This window comes from Panthera leo, chromosome B2 (assembly GCF_018350215.1).
Source record: "Panthera leo isolate Ple1 chromosome B2, P.leo_Ple1_pat1.1, whole genome shotgun sequence".
Lineage (NCBI taxonomy): Eukaryota > Metazoa > Chordata > Mammalia > Carnivora > Felidae > Panthera > Panthera leo.
In genome coordinates this window covers 147533135-147553050 of record NC_056683.1, presented here as the reverse complement: position 1 = coordinate 147553050, position 19916 = coordinate 147533135, and the positions used below count along the sequence as shown (strand labels likewise).

Here is a 19916-nt window from a genome sequence, read left to right as displayed (position 1 = left end):
CACTTGCAAATCTCAGCGTGGAAAGGTTTCTTTGTGGGTTGTCTGTGATAGTTTGTTTGGGCCTGGCTTGAAGAAAGACAGCATCTTAAACACATCTCCCTAGGATCTGGTCAAGAAAAAATAATTCTCATTCCTTTGCCTTTTTGGTGCTTGTGGCTTCCGTAAACTAGAGTAGCTTTGTAGGCATAGGAAGTGACGTGCCAAACGGTACATTTTTCCCACGGTATATTTTTAATCTCTCCATTGTCTTTCATTAACTCAGATCTTAGGATTACCCATCTATGGATTCGGCCTTGTGTTGGTCTCTCCTTTGTTGAATTTTTTGATTCATTTTCTTATTTATTTGATATTTACGTACTTACTCAGATTCATCTGGAATTATTTCCTCTGTGGGAGACCAGTATGCGCAGGGCCCTGTAACTTTCCCCGTGTACCCCAAGTGTTCTTTGTTCTTAGACCAGTTTTGTTTGTTACTTTTTTAGCTCGAAATTCCAATATTATATGCCAACAGTATACACTGAGAAACTCCAGCTATGTAAGCTACAGGTCGAGTTTTCATTTCTTCAATGGGGAGGGACTGTTTTCCAACACAGTCTCACACAGGCTTCTCTTCTCTTCCCAGAGCTCTTAATTCAGCAGATCCTCTCTCAGAGCACAGCCAAGTCTGTCTAACTACGCAGGCCTTCAGATCCCAGAACCATGAGCCACAAGCTCAGCCGGGCTGATAGCCCTCTGGTCCCCTGGGTCTGATAGCCCCGTGGTCCCCTGGGTCTGACAGCTGCGTATTTCATGCTGCCAAGTAAATAGTCATTTATCAGTAGGTTATTTACAAATATTCGCTTCCAGCGTTTGGCTTGTCTTGTTATTCTCTTACCAGTTTCTTTCTAAGAGCAGTTCTTAACCTTGAAGAAGTCCAATTATTAGTTGTTTTCTTTTTATGATCATGCTGTTTAGCACTGTATCAAAGAAAAGTTTGCCTAACCTAAAGTCACAAAGATTTCCTCCTATGTTTCCTTCTCGAAGTTTAGGTTTTACATTTAGGTCTGTGATCCATTTTGAGTCAACTTTGTGTAGGGTGCAAGGTGAGGGTAGTCGTGCATTTATTTGCGCGTGGGTGTCCAGTCGGCCTGGCACCGTCTGTCCCCTTTACTGTCCTTTCTGCACCACCTTGCCCCTGCGCACCTGTTGAAAACCAGCTGACGTTTAAGAGCATCATGGCCTCTTGACAAATCGACCCCCTTTATCATTCAAAATTATCCTTCTTTACCCCTGCTAATAGTCTTTGCTCAAAATCTACCTCATCTGATGGTAATACAGCCACCCCAGCTTTCTTTTGAGTGGTATTAAATGGTATATAATTTCCATCATTTTACCTCATCTGGGTCTTTATTTTTAAGGTGGGATTTTTTGGTAAAACGCATAAGATGGGTCTTGTTTTTTATCCGGTCTGGCAGTTTTTGCCTTTTACCCAGAATGTTTCAACTATCACATTCTAAGTTTAAGGATAAATCCCCCGTCTTGTTGCTTTCTGTTTTCTTCTTTATTCCCTTTTACCTCCCTTTCTTCCTTTAAAATGGGATTTTTTTTTTTTTTTTACGATTTTAATTTATGAAACTGCTTTTAACTTACTAAACTCTTCTCCATGAAGAGTTCTTTAAGTTTCAAAATGAACCTGTTCGATAATATATAAAGATGCAACTAATTCGTTTGCAGGATTAACTGATCCTCACCAGGGGAAATAGAAAGTTATGTGAATTTAAGCCAAAAATATTAGTGTCTAGGGAACAAAGCTCCAAGTGTGATGTTTAAGAACAGCCAGTACTACGTTTATTCCATTTGGATGGAACTGCGTGGTTTTCAGCATATCTTTTTCGAATAGTGTAACTCAAAATCTAAGTATTGAAATAAATCAGACTGAACCCAGACCTTAACATGACCGTGGCACGAATTATTAAAGAAAAAGCTTGACAACTGACAGCATACTTGTAATTCGTGCTTTCATTTTAAAATACGTGATTGTTTAATAAGAACAAAAAGTCTTCTTCAGTAATAAAATAACGTCTTATTAACAGTAATAAAATAAACTATTAAAAAATACATACTTTCTATTTTTTTATCTTTTTAAATTTCTATTTTAGTATAAACAACATATCCACACATTGTATGTGCCTGTAATTGCTAAAGGAGTATACGTTTATTAGGCATATGCATCTCTAAAATTCTTTTACTGATAAAGGACTTCACGATTAAACACTGTCGAGACTCCGTGGACCCGAGGACTTTGGCGTCACCAAGAATTAAGATAAATATATGTTTTTTAATTTTTTAATGTTTATTTATTTTTGAGAGAGAGAGAGAGACGCAGAGACAGAGTATAAGCAGGGAGGGGCAGAGAGAGAGGGAGACACAGAATCAAAAGCAGGCTCCAGGCTCTGAGCTGTCGGCACAGAGCCCGACACGGGGCTCGAACGCACAAACTATGAGATCATGGCCTGAGCTGAAGTCAGACACTTAACCGACTGAGCCACCCAGGTGCCCCTAAGATAAATACTTTTAAAAGAAGACTTAGAAAAACAGTCTTAACTCCTGACTCATTTAGTCTCTGTCTCAGTGTGTTTGGGGTCCCGTAACAAAATAGCATAGACTTGGTGGTCTAGAGACAACAGACGTTGGAGTTTCTCCCAGTACTGGAGGCTGGGAATCTAAGAAGAAAGGGACCACCAGACACATACCAAATAATCTCACTATCCAGAGAGAATTGCAGAATTTAATAAGCCTTTTAAAATGGAGATACAATTTAAAAAACTCTGAGGTGTTTTGTATCTTCAAAGGCACATGTGTGGGTGTCTTCGTTGTATATGGAAATGTATGGCGATCATAGTTAATGGATAATAATAGTGTTTTCAGTCATAGTTCTGACTGATTCTTTTGTACCGGATTCTGACCTTTAGTGACATAACTACTTGAAACGCTCATTTAATTTACCCTTAACTTTGTGGGTTTGCCATCCAGATGTATCACAGGATCCGACATTCCGAGTGCATTTACCGGGTAACGATGGAGAAGCTGTCCTACCACAGCATCTGCACCGCGGAAGAGTGGCAAGGCCTCATGCACTTTAACCTCCCGGTGCGCCTCTGCAAGGAGATCGAATTGTGAGTGTTTTGTCCTGTCGCTTTCGGAACGGTTTTAACTTGATTCCGCCCGACACGAACTGGGTATACAGTTAGAGTCATGGACCCCACGTTACACGTGCTCTGTGGGTTCCCATTTTCCCTTCCACCGTGACTTCCCTTCTCGTGATGGAAGGTGGAAATAAAGGCCACGCCTCTTTTATCTTTAGGAAAAAACATCTGACCGCCATTTTGAAATGGGTTAACTGAGATGTTAGCTTTTTCTTGTTAGTCTTCTGCCTACTTTACAGCCGACGGTACCTGATGTTCAAAGTGGCGTCGAAGACCAGGGATGTAAAAGTTTCTATTTCCGTGCACTTTTAGATTTCAAAACTAAATTTTAGAATTTAGTAAGAATGAGTTCACCTTTCACATTTTCTTTCCTAATCCTGTGTTAATATATGTGAGTTCCTGGTGGTAGGACCTCTGATGATATGTATGTTCATTCTAAGTGCAAGCCAGCAATCTCCCTCTCTCTCTCTCTCTGCCCCTCCTCTGCTCTCACTCTCTCTCTCTCTCTCTCTCTCTCTCTGCCCCTCCTCTGCTCTCACTCTCTCTCTCTCTCTCTCTGCCCCTCCTCTGCTCTCACTCTCTCTCTCTCTCTCTCTCTCTGCCCCTCCTCTGCTCTCACTGTCTCTCTCTCTCTCTCAAAAATAAATAAACATTAAAAATTAAAACTTTAAGTGCAAGCCAGCGCTCAACTACATACCAGAGATCTTCAGAAGTAACCCAGAGCTGACACTTGCCCTATCATCGGAACTGTTCATTAAACAAGAAGGCCATCAGACTGAGGTGACTCGAATGCCGGAGCAGCTGGCGTAAGCAAACCAAAATCCAAACCCAAAGGGCCTCAAGGCTACGTGATGGAAACCCCGAGGACAGCCAGGCACGGACAGCCAACTGGGCCTGAAGCCACAGTCAGCAGCAACTGCCTTTCTTGGCTTCTGCAGTGTTTCCGCACCGGGGTCTCTGCTGGCTCCTGTCCCTACAGGCTTCCCACTGCCCTGTTGGAATAGATTTTTGCCCAAATAAGCTCTTACGATTTCTTATTTGCCTCAGCTTACCCTCTGATGGTTTGTGTACAATACACATTGTGCTAGAATAAGAAATCTGTATATTTGCTCTTTGGAGCCGGGTCCTGGCTCAGAGCTCCTAAACCCCTTGAGTTTCCCGAATGACCGGAGTGAGAGAAGTGTCTTTTCTTGTTCAGAATGAACCTTGTTCGACCACACTTGAGTTTCTGCTATTGAAGGACTCTAGGAGGGTGGGGGCCGGTTGTCCAAGGAGCCAACCTCGTGGTTAGGGGGTTGTAATTTTCAGCCCCACCCTCAGACCTCCTGGGAAGGGACAGGGGCTGGGGATTGAGTCTGTCACCAGCGACCAACGATTTAAGCAAATGTGCCCGTGGAATGGAACCTCCAGAAACCCTCAACAAGGGGTTCGGAGGGCTTTCCGGTTGGCACACACGTTAGGTGCCAGGAGGGTGGTGCCCCTGCCGAGGCCTGAGAGCCCATCCCTTCCCCCGTGCCATGGCCCATGCATCTCTTCGTTTGCCTGTTCCTGACTTGCATCCCTAATAATAAACTGGTAGTAGTAAGTGAGGTGCTCCCCTGAGTTCTGTGAGCCGTTCTGCCTTGCAACACCCGAGGTGGGGGTTGTGGGAACCTCAGCTTTATAGCTGATGGTCAGAGGGGTGGACAGCCTCACGGTTGGCACTTACAGTCGGGGGCAGTGTTGCGGGACCGAGCTCGTGACCCTCGCAGGCTACGCTAGCTGCGGTGGGGTCGGAAGTACACCGCGTTAGAGGGCATCATCGGTTGATGTCTGCAGAGGGTTGGAGAATGGCTGGGTGTGCAAAACTCACACGTGTGGCGTCAGAAGTGTAACTGGAGGAAGATGGTTTCTTTTAAATAGTTTACCGCCTTGTCTGTGCGGGTTAAATCTTAGTAGTTAAATTAGCAAACGGAAAATAGGTAATAACTTTGGATGTTTGTATTTATGAAGTTTCTCTCTGGATTTAGATGGGAGATAGAATGATTTTCCACTCTAAAAAAAATCGTTTTCCCCCCTTGTCTGTAAGTTGTGTAAAACACATGTAGGATTCACAGTAAAGTTAATCTTGTACGCTCTCATTGCTCTGATAACGGCCGCAACATCATTTTTTAGAGATTGTTTCATAGAAGATTAAGCAATGGCTTAAATATTGGGCTAAGTTCCTAAGGGAATGTGTGGAATTTCCTCCTGGAAACATTTAATACAACAAAGATGTGACTAAGAACGCAGGAAGAGAGATGGCTAGACTCTCAGTGGTTTTTTAGTTTCTTAAAAGACACAAAATTAAATTACTTTATTTGTGTTTATGTTTACCCTAATTATATTTATTAATCAGGCTTGTGTTCTTTCGTTTCAGATTCCACTTTGACATTGGTCCTTTTGAAAACATGTGGCCTGGGATTTTTGTCTACATGGTCCATCGGTCCTGTGGGACATCCTGGTATGAATGACCCAGAAACTTCCTTCTTAATCTCTTGAGTGATATGACCTCTTCCTCCCCCTGCCTACATGCCTGGCCACTTCCTTGGTCGACAACTATTTGAAAATATGCCTTATATAAATAACTTTTTTTAATATTTAAATTAAAAAAGGCTGAGATTATTGGACAAGTTGGTTTTCGGATTTGGATTTCCCTTATGGCTACCCCTGAGCTCTTTGCCAGGGTGGCTGTCCCTTGGCTGACGACCGTGTCTCTACTAGGTGATGATAAAGATACAGGTGAAAATTACCTTAGGCCGTGTAATGGGAAGAGGTAGGGGTTATTTCTCCACATCATTACATACTGTTTCCAAGTGTGTCTTTGGAAAATGTGCATTAAATTTAGCGTCAGCTTTCAACCTACGTGCTGTATCTGTTCGAACAGGTGTGAAGGACACAGGTCTCCTAATTCACTGCCAAGTGCTTTATTAGTGATTTCACTGTGGTTCCCTTTCCCTCTGGGTCTTTCCCCCTCTTGTGGCCTGTCCTGGAGACCTTTCATGACTTTCCATGTAACTTTTTACAACTTAAACACATACTTAAAATGCAAGTAATTAAAAAAAAATGCAAGGAATAATTTTTTCTCTTTTTCACTCATTTAATCATAAAGTGGCTTATAGAGGCCCTTAGTTTCTCTGAAGCTAAATTGTCACTCCTTTGCCATTGAATTCTCTGCCTTCTCCTACTTTTATTGGTGACTTTTATAAGTTGCTCTTTTGAAAGAACGCACACAGGGTAATTAACAACACTTATTTCTTAGATATCAGTTGAGAGTTTGACCAGTTGGAACTCTTAAAAATGACCTACCTTATTCTTCAAGGACATTTGAAAATCTTCAGTGGAGGGGCACCTGGGTGGCTCAGTCGGTTGAGCGGCCTACTTTGGCTCAGGTCATGATCTCGTGCTCTGTGAGTTCGAGCCCCCCGTTGGGCTCTGTGCCGACAGCTCGGAGCCTGGAGCCTGCTTCGGATTCTGTGTCTCCCTCTCTCTCTCTGCCCCTCCCCCGCTCATGCTCTGTCTCTCTCTCTCTGTCAAAAATAAATAAACATTTTTTTTTTAATTTTTAAACAATCTTCAGTGGAGAAGAGTAAAGGTTATATATTTTTAGAAGTTTTATAGACTCTCATCTTCCTGGTATTTCAAAGAGCCTTGTTCTATATTGATGTGCTTTTATTTTAAGCTGCCTTAAATTCCTTGAGAGAGTTGGTAGGGCCTTAAATAAGTAGAAATACATGAAATATGAAAATAAAATATAATAACAATGTTGCATAATAAAAACGTATCATTGGGCGCCCGGGTGGCCCAGTCGGTTAAGCATCCAACTTTGGCTCGGGTCATGACCTCACGGTTTGTGAGTTCGAGCCCCTTGTCGGGCTCTCTGCCGTCAGCGCAGAGCCTGCTTTGGATCCTCGGCCCCCCCCTTTCTCTCCCCACCTCCCCCCCAACTCTGGCACGTGCGTTCTCTGTCTCTCAAAAATAAACAGACATTAAAAAAATGTTTAAAACGGGTCATATCGTTCTACGTACGGTGTCAGGGTTTTGGCGTGGCCGTTTGCCACTTAATAATTTGAGTGCACCACAATAGTTCGAGAGGGTAATCACTCATCTAGGAAATTCCTATGCTATATTTGAAGTTTGGGAATCTGAATATGCTTTTTTGGAAAATATTAGCTCACAATGCCCTTAAGCAGGGTGATGATATGTTGCTGTCTGTCCAGCACGGTGCGGGGACGTGAGGGTGAAGTGAGTTAGCGACACGCTCCTACACGCCCCTTCTGGTACTGGCCCCTTGGTGGGCCAGCGAGTGTATCAGATGAGAAGCTCTGGAAGAGTCCTCCTCTCTTAACCAGCCAGAGAAACAGAAGGGAAGTGATGAGAGAGGCTTTGGCGCTCCTGGACCCAGTCACTGTGCACATTTTCATAGTTGCAAGTGTATATGGGTACAGATGGATGTGTTTCTTTTTTTTAACGTTTATTATTTCATTTTGAGACGGAGAAGGTACGGGTGCACCTGAGCGGAGGAGGGGCAAAGAGAGGGGGAGAGAGAGAGAGAGAGAGAGAGAGAGAGAGAGAATATCCCAAGCAGGCCCCGCGCTGTCGGCACAGAGCCTGACACGGGGCTCGATCCCACGAACGGTGAGCTCGAGACCTGAGCTGAACCCAAGAGTGGGACGCTTAACCGACTGAGCCTCCCAGGCGCCCCCAGACGCACGTGTTTAAACCAGAGCTCTAGCGAGAACGTATCGGCTCTTTACCGGTTTCTGTCGTAACAGTGTCTCCTCTTCTCCGCACAGCTTCGAGCTCGAAAAGTTGTGTCGTTTCATCATGTCCGTGAAGAAGAACTACCGGCGGGTTCCTTACCACAACTGGAAACACGCGGTCACCGTGGCGCACTGCATGTATGCCATACTCCAGAACAACCACGGGCTTTTCACCGACCTGGAGGTGGGCGTCCACGCACTTTTTTTTTTTTTTCCCCTCCATTTCAAATAACACGAGTGGATTCAGACGCTGTATGTCTGGAGCACCTTCCGGACGTGGCTCCCTGACCTGTTCCCCCAGGACGGTTCGGTAATTTCGTAGGAGCACGCTTTTAAAGTGGCCATGCCCGTGTGTTTTTCGTATTATTTTCTATCACAAAGGTAGATACAGAAATTACAGCTTCACCAAAACATTCCCCACCCCCCCCCCCCGAAGAAACACTAGTTTTGTAGTTTTTTTTTTCCCTGTTAAAGCTTCAGTCTTCTGGAAGTCTTTATTACACAAACCAAGTAGATTTTTCTCACTGCCCTTGTGCCCTGGGTAGTGTAGGCAAATCCTACTGATTTCAGAAGCCAGAACATGAAGAACAGTGAGGACGTAAATGATCTCCTGCCTCGTGAGGAGCCGGGCTCTGTGATGCTTCACGGACCCACCTGACTTTACATACCCAGAGCCGGGCACAGACTAAGAGATTTGGGGCTGCCTGGTCCTTTCCTGCACCGATGGCTGGCCCCTGCGTCGTCCGCCCCACCCGCCCCTCCGTGATGGGAGCACCTCGGGCCCAGCCGGGCTGACCGCCAAGCATGTCCTTTCCCCACGTGGTCCTGGAGGTGCCCGCAAAAAAGCCCAACTCGAATCCCCCTCCCCTCCTCCCTAGCCCTCCTCCTCCCCTGCTTCAGAGAACATGTTGGCCATGCCGACAGGACGCTGTCAGCTCGGTGACGAAGACACAGCGCTTCTCTCACGGGCACGTTCACACTGGAGCCCGGCACTCCTGAGGGCCATCCTGTGCGCGTCCCGTCCCGTCACTCCAGAGTCACAGTCTGGGCAGGAGACTCGGAAAGTGCATTTTAGAAAAAGTGTTACTTTAGAGAAAGTGTTGACATTTTTGCTTTTTTATTGCTAATCTCTTGGTAAATCTTGGTTAGCCTAACAACTTATTTATTACCAAGAAAGTGAAATTTATTCTTTTTTCGTATAGATTTTCGCTGATTTTCCACTCCATGAAACGCCATATTTTTGAGACATGCAGCATTTTTTCCATTCAGTTCCTTCTAAGAAAGCAATTTCAGGAATGCCTGGGTGGCTCAGTGGGTTAAGCATCCAACTCTTGATTTCCGCTCAGGAAACGATCTCATGGTTGTGGGATCGAGCCCCTCGTTAGGCTCTGCGCTGACAGCATGGCGCCTGCTTGGGATTCTCTCTCCTCTCTCTCCGCACCTCTTCCCGCTCATGCGTTCTCTGTCTCTCTAAATAAACAAACAAACAAACATTAAAAAAAAAGAGAAAGCAATTTCATTGTCTTCTTCGCCAGAGGATAGTCTGTGATTTTGACAACTGTAGAAACCATCTTTCAGGTTGCGTTGAAATGTACATAGAAAAAGTGGCAAAGTTTATGTTAAGTGCGAAAATGTAGTGGCCACAAATTACCTCTCGTTTAAGCTCCTAGTTTGTTTTTAGAATTACATCATTATGTTTTCACAAAACCTCAGGTCCTTTTGCCTGAAAATAATCCCAAGATAATATGTGTAAACATTTTAAATATGTTTTTTAAAAAAGGGTATTTAATCTCTAAAAGAGCTGTTAGAAATGATCATTTGATCTTGTTAAAGTAGCATATTAACAAAGGTAACTCCTCACCTCGTGAATTATTTTCACATGCTTAATTGTGGCATACGTTCAATAAAACTATTGAATATTATGTCAACAAAAATAAAATACATAAAAAAAATTGAGAAGAGGTACATCGTAGTTTTTCTCCATTTGTCTGTCGTGCAAGATTTTAAAACCTTGAAATCTCTTGCCAGATTCATCCTGGCTAACACAGCAGCACAAAATACGCGAAAGACCCCAAACCCAAGTGCTACTCAGAACATAAGTAATTCAGTTATCCTATGGCCAGTGAGCCTGTGGCAGCCGAGGGGCGTCTGGGAGGCCCCCCCTGCTCGTTAGGTTGTAGGAGAAACCGTTGTGCCCAGGGAGGCTACGAAAGGGGCAGGGCGGACACGGACAGCTAACCTCGTGGGGTTTCTGCAGACCCCCTCCTCCCTGCCAGCATCTGCCTTCTGTGGGCTGTGACCACCCACTCACCAGAACACCCGCCAGGCTCCTGTCCAGAGCTGGCCTTGCCACTTGACCTCATCCCTGCCCTGGTGGTTCTTCCCTCCCTCTCCTCCATCCGTGCGTTCTCTGCTGGACTGTCTGGTCCGCGTGTGGGAGCACCGCGTTGTCACCTCCATCGTAACGCACCCTCGGCCTGCCTTTCCGCTCGGCTCCCCCCTGAGTTCTTAGCTCCCCGTTTCCCCAAACCCACAGAACAGCTGCCGCAGCGGCTGGTTCCAGTGCTCTCCCCGATCTTGTCCGGCCCACCCCCTGAAAACGCTCCGGCCCAGGTCACCAGCGCCCTGCACCGTGCCAATGGAGGGTCAGCGCCCAGCATTTCGCCCCTTTTGGTCGCTGACTCCCCTTGGCCGCAGGACGCCCACTGCTCTGCCAGAAACCCTATCTTCCTTCCCTGGTTCCCACAGAAGATGGTCTGCCTCCCTTCTCTGCCAGGATTCTCTGTCCCCTCCCTGCAGCCCTGCTACCCTCCTGACCCTCTGACTGTCAGGACAGGCCCACCTGCTCCCCGCACCCACCCCTGTGCTCTTCTCCCAGGACCCCCTGCTTCTCCCTCGCTCCCGCAAAGGTCTGCTCGCGTGGACTTTCTGTGGCCTGCCTTGCTGTATTAACCCTTCACCCCCTTGCACCCGCTCTGTGGTCTCTCTCTCACCGGACAGCTGGCCATTTTTTCACCTGCCATAGGATTTACTTCTTTTCTTCCTTGTTTGTAATAACAATAATATTGTTGGAGTTTAACCCGGAACGGGTTTTGAATGAAATGCTGAAACGGTCCCCTCCGACAGAGTTCCTTGCCCTGTAATTCTTGGGAACGTTTGCTTTAATTTGATAACCACCATGAACTTTTCCCCGGAGTTGGGCAGGAACACTCAAAAATGATTCAGTTGTCTATTTTAAAAGCAGAAAAACAACGAAAGAGGTTAAGAAAGAAGACAGATCATGTGGAACTTCAGAGATTCCTAAGGATGTTGGCTGTTTCAATGGCAGGACTCTGTCCCCACGATAGGAATGATAAGCTGTAAATCTTCTCCTATCCGCTGCTTTGTTCTGAACATCTGTGCACTGGATTTTTTTTTTTTTTTTTTTTTTTAAGCGCAAAGGACTGCTAATTGCGTGTCTGTGTCACGACCTGGACCACAGGGGCTTCAGTAACAGCTACCTGCAGAAATTTGATCACCCCCTGGCCGCCCTCTACTCTACGTCCACCATGGAACAGCACCACTTCTCCCAGACGGTGTCCATCCTGCAGGTGAGACCTCACACCGCCTGCCCGCCCGCGGCCTCCGCGGTCCCCTCCCGGGAGGTTCTAGTGGTTCCGAGTAAACGCGGGGTTTCGGTTGGGCCTCCTTCAACAGCTGCAGCTGTACGTCCCCGCAGAACCTCGTGTGTATATCCTCAGTAGGTAATTGTGGGGCGCTCTGACCATGAACCCTCGGTGAAGGCTTTGAATACGTATCTGTTTTGCGGCCACGTTCGAGTTTGAAGTAGGTGATCCTCTAAGGCAAAGTGTGTTTCGCGTGTTGTATTTCTTTATACGGATCGTCACATTCTCAAACCCCGACATACTGGACGTACACCTGGAGGGTTGGGCAGGTCCAGGTTTAAGTGCATGGAAGTCCTTCTAGTTCTTTTGTGTTCATTCTTCTCAACTTGCCGCGCTTAAGGTGTTCTTGCTACTTGACCTAGACTCGGACAGGCGTCACCGAATCCATACCCTGACATGACCTAAAACCTCCCGTGGGGGTTGTGACAGGGAAAGACGTATCAGGGTCATAAACAGATGGCCCTGTCTCTGTTCAGGAAAGGCTTCCTTCCTTTTCTGGAAATTACCGTACTCTCTGCTGATTTGACATTTTATGCTTAGGATACTTCTCTGAGTAGTTCTCCTCAGACCCATCTAACTGCCCCCTTGAATTCCATTTTTTTTTTTTTTTTATTTTTTTTTTTTCAACTTTTTTTTTTTATTTTTATTTTTGGGACAGAGAGAGACAGAGCATGAACGGGGGAGGGGCAGAGAGAGAGGGAGACACAGAATCGGAAACAGGCTCCAGGCTCCGAGCCATCAGCCCAGAGCCTGACGCGGGGCTCGAACTCACAGACCGCGAGATCGTGACCTGGCTGAAGTCGGACGCTTAACCGACTGTGCCACCCAGGCGCCCCTTGAATTCCATTTTGATAGCAAACATATTCATTGAGCTCCTCCCAGCTGCCAACACCCATTTTAGTCCCAGGGGTTGTAGTAACAACAAAAACAAGTTGCACCCTCCACCCCCCACTGGAGCTCGCGGTGTGGACTGAGGGAGGTCCGCGTCCAGAGCTCTGCCCTCACACTGCCATTCTCCCTGCTCCCCCTGCCTTCTCTCTGGGGTCCCCGTGGTCACCGATAGGCTGTGGCTGTCACACCAGCGTCTCAGACCAGGGCGCAGGGAGACTTCTATCTCCAGACACCTCAACTCAGCGTCCGATGTGACCAAAATGGGGGCGGCCTCCACCACCCAGCCACCACAGGGGGATGACCTTGGAGTCATTGTTCCCCTTGCCCCCAACGTCCCGTCACCAAGGCCGGCCAGTTTTATGTTTTGTCAAGACCGCTCCAGACTTGACCGATTTAAGGTGATATCCGAGAGGAACAGTAAAAATTCCAGGTTCCAGTCACTAAACTATGAGACAGTAATGTATTGTTAGATTGCATGGACGTCTGTGATGCCTCTGTTTATCTGTATAAAAGATTATGGAAGGTTTTGCCTGCTGCTGTCCTGATCTCCACAGATCTTTATCACCATGGCTACCCAATGACTGTGGATCTGGAACTATCCTTCCCCTGTCAACATGGCCCGACAGAAGATAAATAATTTGGTATATAATGGTACAGAGGCCAGCTTAAATCTGTCCTTTTCTGTGGATGCGTTCTGAATGGCTAGACGTGATCTTTGGCTACCAAACTGAGCTGTGGGCCTAGGTGTGTCTTTGCTGAGTGTCCTTACTACCCCCTCTGCTCTGACTGCAGAAGTCATACTGGAGATTTGGTCCTTTTCGTCACCACCATCGTCAGAGTAATCATTCAGTCACTCATCAGGCATTCAGTATAAATACTCTGATAGTTATTACTTAATACTTAGTATACATAGACAAATAAATCAGAAACTTCAGAATTGTGCACATATTAGCACGTTGATTTTTATTACCATTTATTTCCATTTTAGAGATGAGAGTAATGTACATCGAAGAGGTTAAGTAACTTGTCCGCTATCATACAGCTAGTAAGTGACGGACCAGGATTACAAACTAGAATTGTTTGACCCCAAACCCTGAGTTCTTAATTACAGTCCTAGCACGTGGTTTGATACGGTAGGTGATCAGATACCAGGATGCACATCAAGCTGTGGCGGTCGTGAATGCTCAACGCCGCGGGCTGTGTTCATCTCACGTCCCCCGAAGGATTCGGCCTGTGGCTTCCTGTGGCGAGACTCGCACCCACCCGGGCCGCATGGCTGGGGGGTGAGCTCGCTTGGTGGGCATGGGGTATTGAAACCTGAGCTCCCAGGCCTTCCCTGAGGAATCTCTTTGATAGAGCTAAGCAGCACAGGGCTTTGGGGGGAACGATTTATGATTAATAATAATCTGTGAAAGCCTGCTGAGGACAGATGGGTGAGTATGCCCACCTGCTCCCGTGCTACCCTACCTGCTGCCCGTGTTGTAGCCAGTGATTATCCTAAAACAGGCCTCCTCCTGTCGTGACCCTGCTAACTACCTTCCCATGATTATTTCAGTTCTGACATGAGGCCTCTGTTGGAACTCTGTCCCCCTGTCACCGTTTCTCTGTGGAGACGATGCGCTTGAGCAGCACGGAAATTGTGTGGCTCCCACCGAACACGTGTGGTCGCACGCTGCTCCCTGCACACGTGCAACTCCCGGTCCCTCAGAATCCGTGTCCCCGCCCTCGCTCTCCTGGAGCCCTTGGCTGCACCTGTCTCCCGACGTGCTTCTCTGCCTCTCTCCCACTACACTGTGAACTCCTCCAAGGGCGCACTTCCCTCGTTTAGGGCCACGGCCAGAGCAGGTACTAAGTACGCTGCAAGTACCCTCACACCCGGGGAGACACTGCGGGCTGAGTACCTGCCAGATGAGCGCCCACGTACGTTCATTTCGTGGTGGGAACGACACGGCCGGTAAGGAGCAGCGCCCAGGCGTCGCACCCGAGTCATTTCTGCGTGTAAAATGCTGGTGATCTTACGCCTGGTTGATGCAAAATGGGGCGAACTGGCTTGAATTAGCAGAAAATAAACTTCTGACACTGTAACCTGGGAGATTATGGGAAACTTACCAGTTGATACGTAAAAGCAGTAATGGGGTTTCATCATGCTCACTGATGGGAAATTAGAGCTCTTAAAAGATTTCAAGCTGTTTCTCTGCTGTGTGTGGTTACTGTGTGTCCTTATTTTCTGTGCTTTGGAAGAAAAGAACGTGCTGAAGAGTATAGACTGGATCCTCTTGAAGGGAAGGGGCCACTTACTGTTTGTGTGTTCATTTATTGCCTTTGCTCTTGCAAAATATTGAAGGAGGAACTAAAAGGATCCTAGTTACTACTTTTCATTGTAAAGATCCTCTCCTGAGCTTTTCCACCGAATTCCCTTTAATATCAAAAAGTAGTCAAAGACATAATAAACTGAAGTCGCCAACAAATATACAGATCCTTTAAAATGGGTCTCCCTCTGCCACAGATCATGGATATTTACACTTTTGAGAATCTGATGAAATACTGTGCTTACGAAGGACATGTTCAGCATATGATATGATATATATAATATCATATGTAATATATAATATATCATATGCTGGATGTGATATATATATATTTATTTATTTATTTATTTTATATATATATATGTATATGTATATATATATATATATATATATACATATATATATATGCATGCAGTGAGTTCACAACTTTGTGGTCCCTGAGAGGATTTCTGGAACCCAGGCTAAGAGGTCCCCGTTTTATCAACTGTGTGGTAGAATATGTTTAGACGTCATCACGTAATGGTCCGCTGCTGATAGAATGAAGCATTACATGCGTGTCGCGTGTGATTCCCCCTCAGACAGCCTGACAGTGGTGCACGTGTTCCAAGGACCCACACCAGCCTGATACGTGGTAATGGCTGGGGAGCGCGGGTGACAAAGTATTGAAACAGCCCAGCCGCCTCGCTGGAATTAGGGGCAGTTGAGAGCAAAGCAGGCTTCCTAGCAGCAGGCAGAGCAGGGTCTTTAGCCTCCTGCCCTGAGATTTCGGCGAGTGGACGTGGGACGGGGCTTAACGGCTAGCGGAGTTCGTCCGCCTTCCCAGAGCCCGAGTCCCCTCCCCGTGGTGGCCGACGGGGCTGGCGGCTCTTCCTTGCGCCGAGGCCCTGCCTGCCGTCACGTGCACCCTTTGGCTCCGTTGAGCGTCCGCGAAGGCGGCCGCCGGTGAGATCGTGCGGCTCAAATCGCCGACGCGGCCGGTTGACGTGAAACTCTGCCGTTGCTCTGTGGTCACAGAAGAGGCTTGTGCTGTTTCAGCAGATACTTCAGCTCAGCCAGACGTCAAAGAGTCGCGCAGTTTTATGACTTGAGAGTGAAATCACACGTATGAAAACGCCTTCTCAATTTAAAACGTTCCGCAGGGGCGCCTGGGTGGCGCAGTCGGTTAAGTGTCCGACTTCAGCCAGGTCACGATCTCGCGGTCCGTGAGTTCGAGCCCCGCGTCAGGCTCTGGGCTGATGGCTCGGAGCCTGGAGCCTGTTTCCGATTCTGTGTCTCCCTCTCTCTCTGCCCCTCCCCCGTTCATGCTCTGTCTCTCTCTGTCCCAAAAATAAATAAAAAACGTTGAAAAAAAAATTAAAAAAAAAATAAAAAATAAAAATAAATAAAAATAAAACGTTCCGCAGACGTCAGGCCTTCCTATCGTTATTGTCTAGAAGATACCCAAGTCTGGGGCGCCTGGGTGCCTCAGTCGGCAGAGCATCCGACTCTTGACTTCGGCTCAGGTCATGATCCCAGGGTCATGGGATCGAGCCCCCAAGTCAGCACAGAGCCTGCTTGAGATGCTCTCTCTCTCTTTCTCTCTCTCTTTCTGTCTCCCTCTCTATCAAAATAAATCAATAAACTTGAAAAGAACAAGAAAACGAGTGGTGCATGTACAGCCTTGTTTCAGCATAGTGGGAAGGTGACAATGTTTCAGTGAGATATCTGACTTTGTAAAAAAGTACACTTTCATAATTTCAAGTTTTTAATGTATTGTATCAGCCAATAAAGATAGCTTAAAACAAGTGAAAGCAATTAACCATCGATTACAGTAAGATTGTGTTGGCTCATCATGAATAATTGAGCAGTAATTGATGAGCCCACAGTTGAATGCGTCTTTATTATTTCAGTCTTTCTTGTTTGAACAAATTGGCCCATTTTTATCTCAATTACCCATAAAGGCTTATAATCCTCAGAGGAAGAAGTTATTATAAAAAGTTTTTAAGAGATTTCATAAGCAAAAGGATGCTTCTGAGGAAATAGAGTCCCAATGACCCACGTTTGGGTCTTGTCTACACTGACGGTCTGCCGTCCCACCTCCCATGAGAACAGAAGAGAGGTTGGGCCCCAGCGTCTGCACCTCAGTGACGTGTGCTTTATGTGAAAGTGTTGTTGCCTGTAGAGAGAAACTTTAATATGCCTCACTTAACTATTTTGAGGTTGTGGGACATTTTGTTTTAGGCTATGGAAAATGTTTACTGTTCATTAGACTTGAAGTGGACGAAGATACACGTGACTTTTTAAGCCCATTAATTTCCAGTATAATATAAAAAATGACCAAAGGCTTGCATTCGTTTAAGAAGAAATGTCTCTTACTTAAATGCATTTTCTAGTCCTTGAATTACTTATTAGAAATATCCAACACCAAGGTATGTATTCGAATCCCTGGGATTTTGTGGTAGCGAATGATGTTACGGTCGTTAAAGGATGCATTTACGCGGTAGCTTGGGTTTTGTAGCCTAAAGAGAAACCGCAACGTTGATTTCCTTGATCATTACAAACTGTTCTTTTGTTTCCCCCAAACGTGTCATTTGTGTGCCAGATGCCATTGGCCAAACTGTGTTGTTTCAAGTGACAGGACGGGGACGTGTCGTGAGATGAGAGCTTATGCTTCCTACTGGTGGTGTTTCTTTGTGTTTTTTTCCATAGCTGGAAGGGCACAATATCTTCTCCACCCTCAGCTCCAGTGAATACGAACAGGTGCTTGAGATCATCCGTAAAGCCATCATTGCCACAGACCTTGCTTTGTACTTTGGAAACAGGAAGCAGCTGGAGGAGATGTACCAGACCGGATCGCTAAACCTTAATAATCAATCACATAGGTAAAAATAATTTTTCAAAGTTTAGAAGCCTAGGAAGTATTACCTGGAATGAGCGTATCCTAAAAAACAGAAATGCAGTTTAGTATACGTTTGTATTTGAAAGCAGAAATGTAAAAGAAATTGTGTATTTTCTTTTTGGGTCACGTGCACTTTATGCTGACTTTGCATATTTCCTTGTCTGACGCAATTGCTGAGTCCACGGTGGGGATAATTAAAATATGAATTGCGATTTCAACTGCTCACCCAGGAACGGGTGCTTGCCAAGAGGCCTCTCCTTGAATTTATTTCGGTCCAGGGTTTTTAGTCTTGGGCTTCACAGATTCAAACTCAGATGAAAATGGATTCATTTTTCAGAAACCAGATCATCTTGGCCAAGCCAATGTAATTGACGTATAAAACCGGGATTCCGTTTTACTGATCTACAAACGTGTATTCTAGTTACCGGCATCAGAATATGGGCATTCGGTGTGGTCAGATCATTTGGGAAGCCGAGTGGCAATCCAGAAGCGCATTTCGGACATGGAGTCACAAGAGGGGTTAGATTACTGAAAATGCTCTAATGCAGCAAGCGAAATTAGTCGGAAATTATTTTTTCTGAGAAGGTGTCTCTTGCCCGGTGGATTCAGAAATACCTGACGTGTGTTCACTGTGAAGCTGGCCACCGTCTGTACGTTAGACGTCGGTCCGCTGGCTAACCTTCCTGCTTGTCACTTGGGAGGTGTGACCGCCAGCTTTTATTGCTAAGACTTTCCCTTTGCCGTTTCCGTGTGTGACCAAGGCCATCTTAAGTGATGCCGTGTTTATCTTAGATTTGTGGACGTCCACTTAGCGATCTGTTCTAGTCCTGCTAAACTTGGGTCTGTATTCTCTTTGTCTGGGTGCTTTCGTTCTTCCTCCACGATGCATTAAGGACTGATCGGAACATTTCTTTCTGGAGGAGTCTGAAGGGTTTTAGAAGCCATCCACTCAGGTACCACAAACACAAAACACGAAGTCTACTAATGACTATGGATAAAAGTTGCCCTCTTCAAGAATATTATATACACAGGATATAATGCTGTCCATTCCTTTGGGTAAGCCACACTTGTGGGTGGTTCAGTCCGCCTTCGAACAGGCAGATCCGGATTTTGTGGAGCCTGAAACTTACACAATCTGGGGAACCTTGTTTCAAGAAAACAGAGACATCTTATTTTCCCCTCAGGCATTCTGAACACACTGTCAGGGCCCTCCCAGCATCATGGAAGGGATCAGTGTGTCATGAAGGGCCACAAAGGTTCTTCCCAGCACAAACGTCTTCCGCCTGCAGCCCAAGGGACCCCGCGATCTATAATGATCGTGTCTCTGAACCTGCAACGGGCTTTGTGTGCAGCTCTTGTAGGAACAGGTGTTTGTTCACAGTTCTTTCTTACAGCGGTGAAAAGATGGGGGAAAATACTACCCTGCAGGAAAGTAGCCTTCGGCTTACCCAAACCCATGTGCGTACGTCTTTTTTTTAGGTTATAAGTAAGAACCGTGTAATTAATACCAAGTTTCTTGTATATATTTTTAGCAAAATGGTTACAATAACAAGTATTATAAAATAGCAAATTAAAAAATCTAATTGCAAATATTATATTTGGTGCTTAATGCATATGTGTGTGTCTTAGTGGTGTATACTGTCTAGTTGTAGAAGATTAAATAATTTAGGGGCAGTTAATAATTTTAAAGGTAATGCATGTTTGCCTTAACAGTTCAACAAGGGCAGAAGTATATATAAGAAGAATGTTCTTTGTATTTCTCTTCAAATTTTTATTTAAATTCTAGTTAGTTAACATAGTGTGATCGAGAGAGAGCATGAGTGGGGGAGGAGCAGAGAGAGGGAGACACAGAATCCGAAGCAGGCTCCGGGCTCCGAGCTGTTGGCACAGAGCCCGACGCGGGGCTCGAACTCACAAACCGCGAGATCATGACCTGAGCCGAAGTCAGATGCCCAACCGACTGAGCCACCCAGGGGACCCTGCCCATCACCCATTTAGCCCATTCTTCCACCAACCCTCAGTTTGTTCTCTATAGTTAAGAGTCTCTTATGGTTTGCTAGAAGAAGAATATTCTGTTCTTCTGCACTCCATGCCAACAGTCTATTGGGCATATCATCCCAGGCACCTGTGTGTGTGTGTGTGTGTGTGTGTGTGTGTGTATGTATATACATATGTATATATGTATATATATGTATACACATATGTAT

General features: G+C 45.8%; 1 protein-coding gene across 3 annotated transcripts in view; it reads left to right on the top strand.

The window, feature by feature from the left end:
- The window catches only part of PDE10A (phosphodiesterase 10A), a 339438-nt gene that overhangs the window by 292035 nt on the left and 27487 nt on the right, over positions 1-19916 (top strand). For all 3 annotated transcript variants that reach the window (XM_042940270.1, XM_042940269.1, XM_042940272.1), the window contains exons 14-18: positions 3013-3155; positions 5584-5667; positions 8000-8150; positions 11401-11556; positions 17520-17692. In XM_042940270.1, the coding sequence (XP_042796204.1) occupies positions 3013-3155; positions 5584-5667; positions 8000-8150; positions 11401-11556; positions 17520-17692 (707 nt within the window). The remainder of the gene's footprint in view (positions 1-3012; positions 3156-5583; positions 5668-7999; positions 8151-11400; positions 11557-17519; positions 17693-19916) is intronic.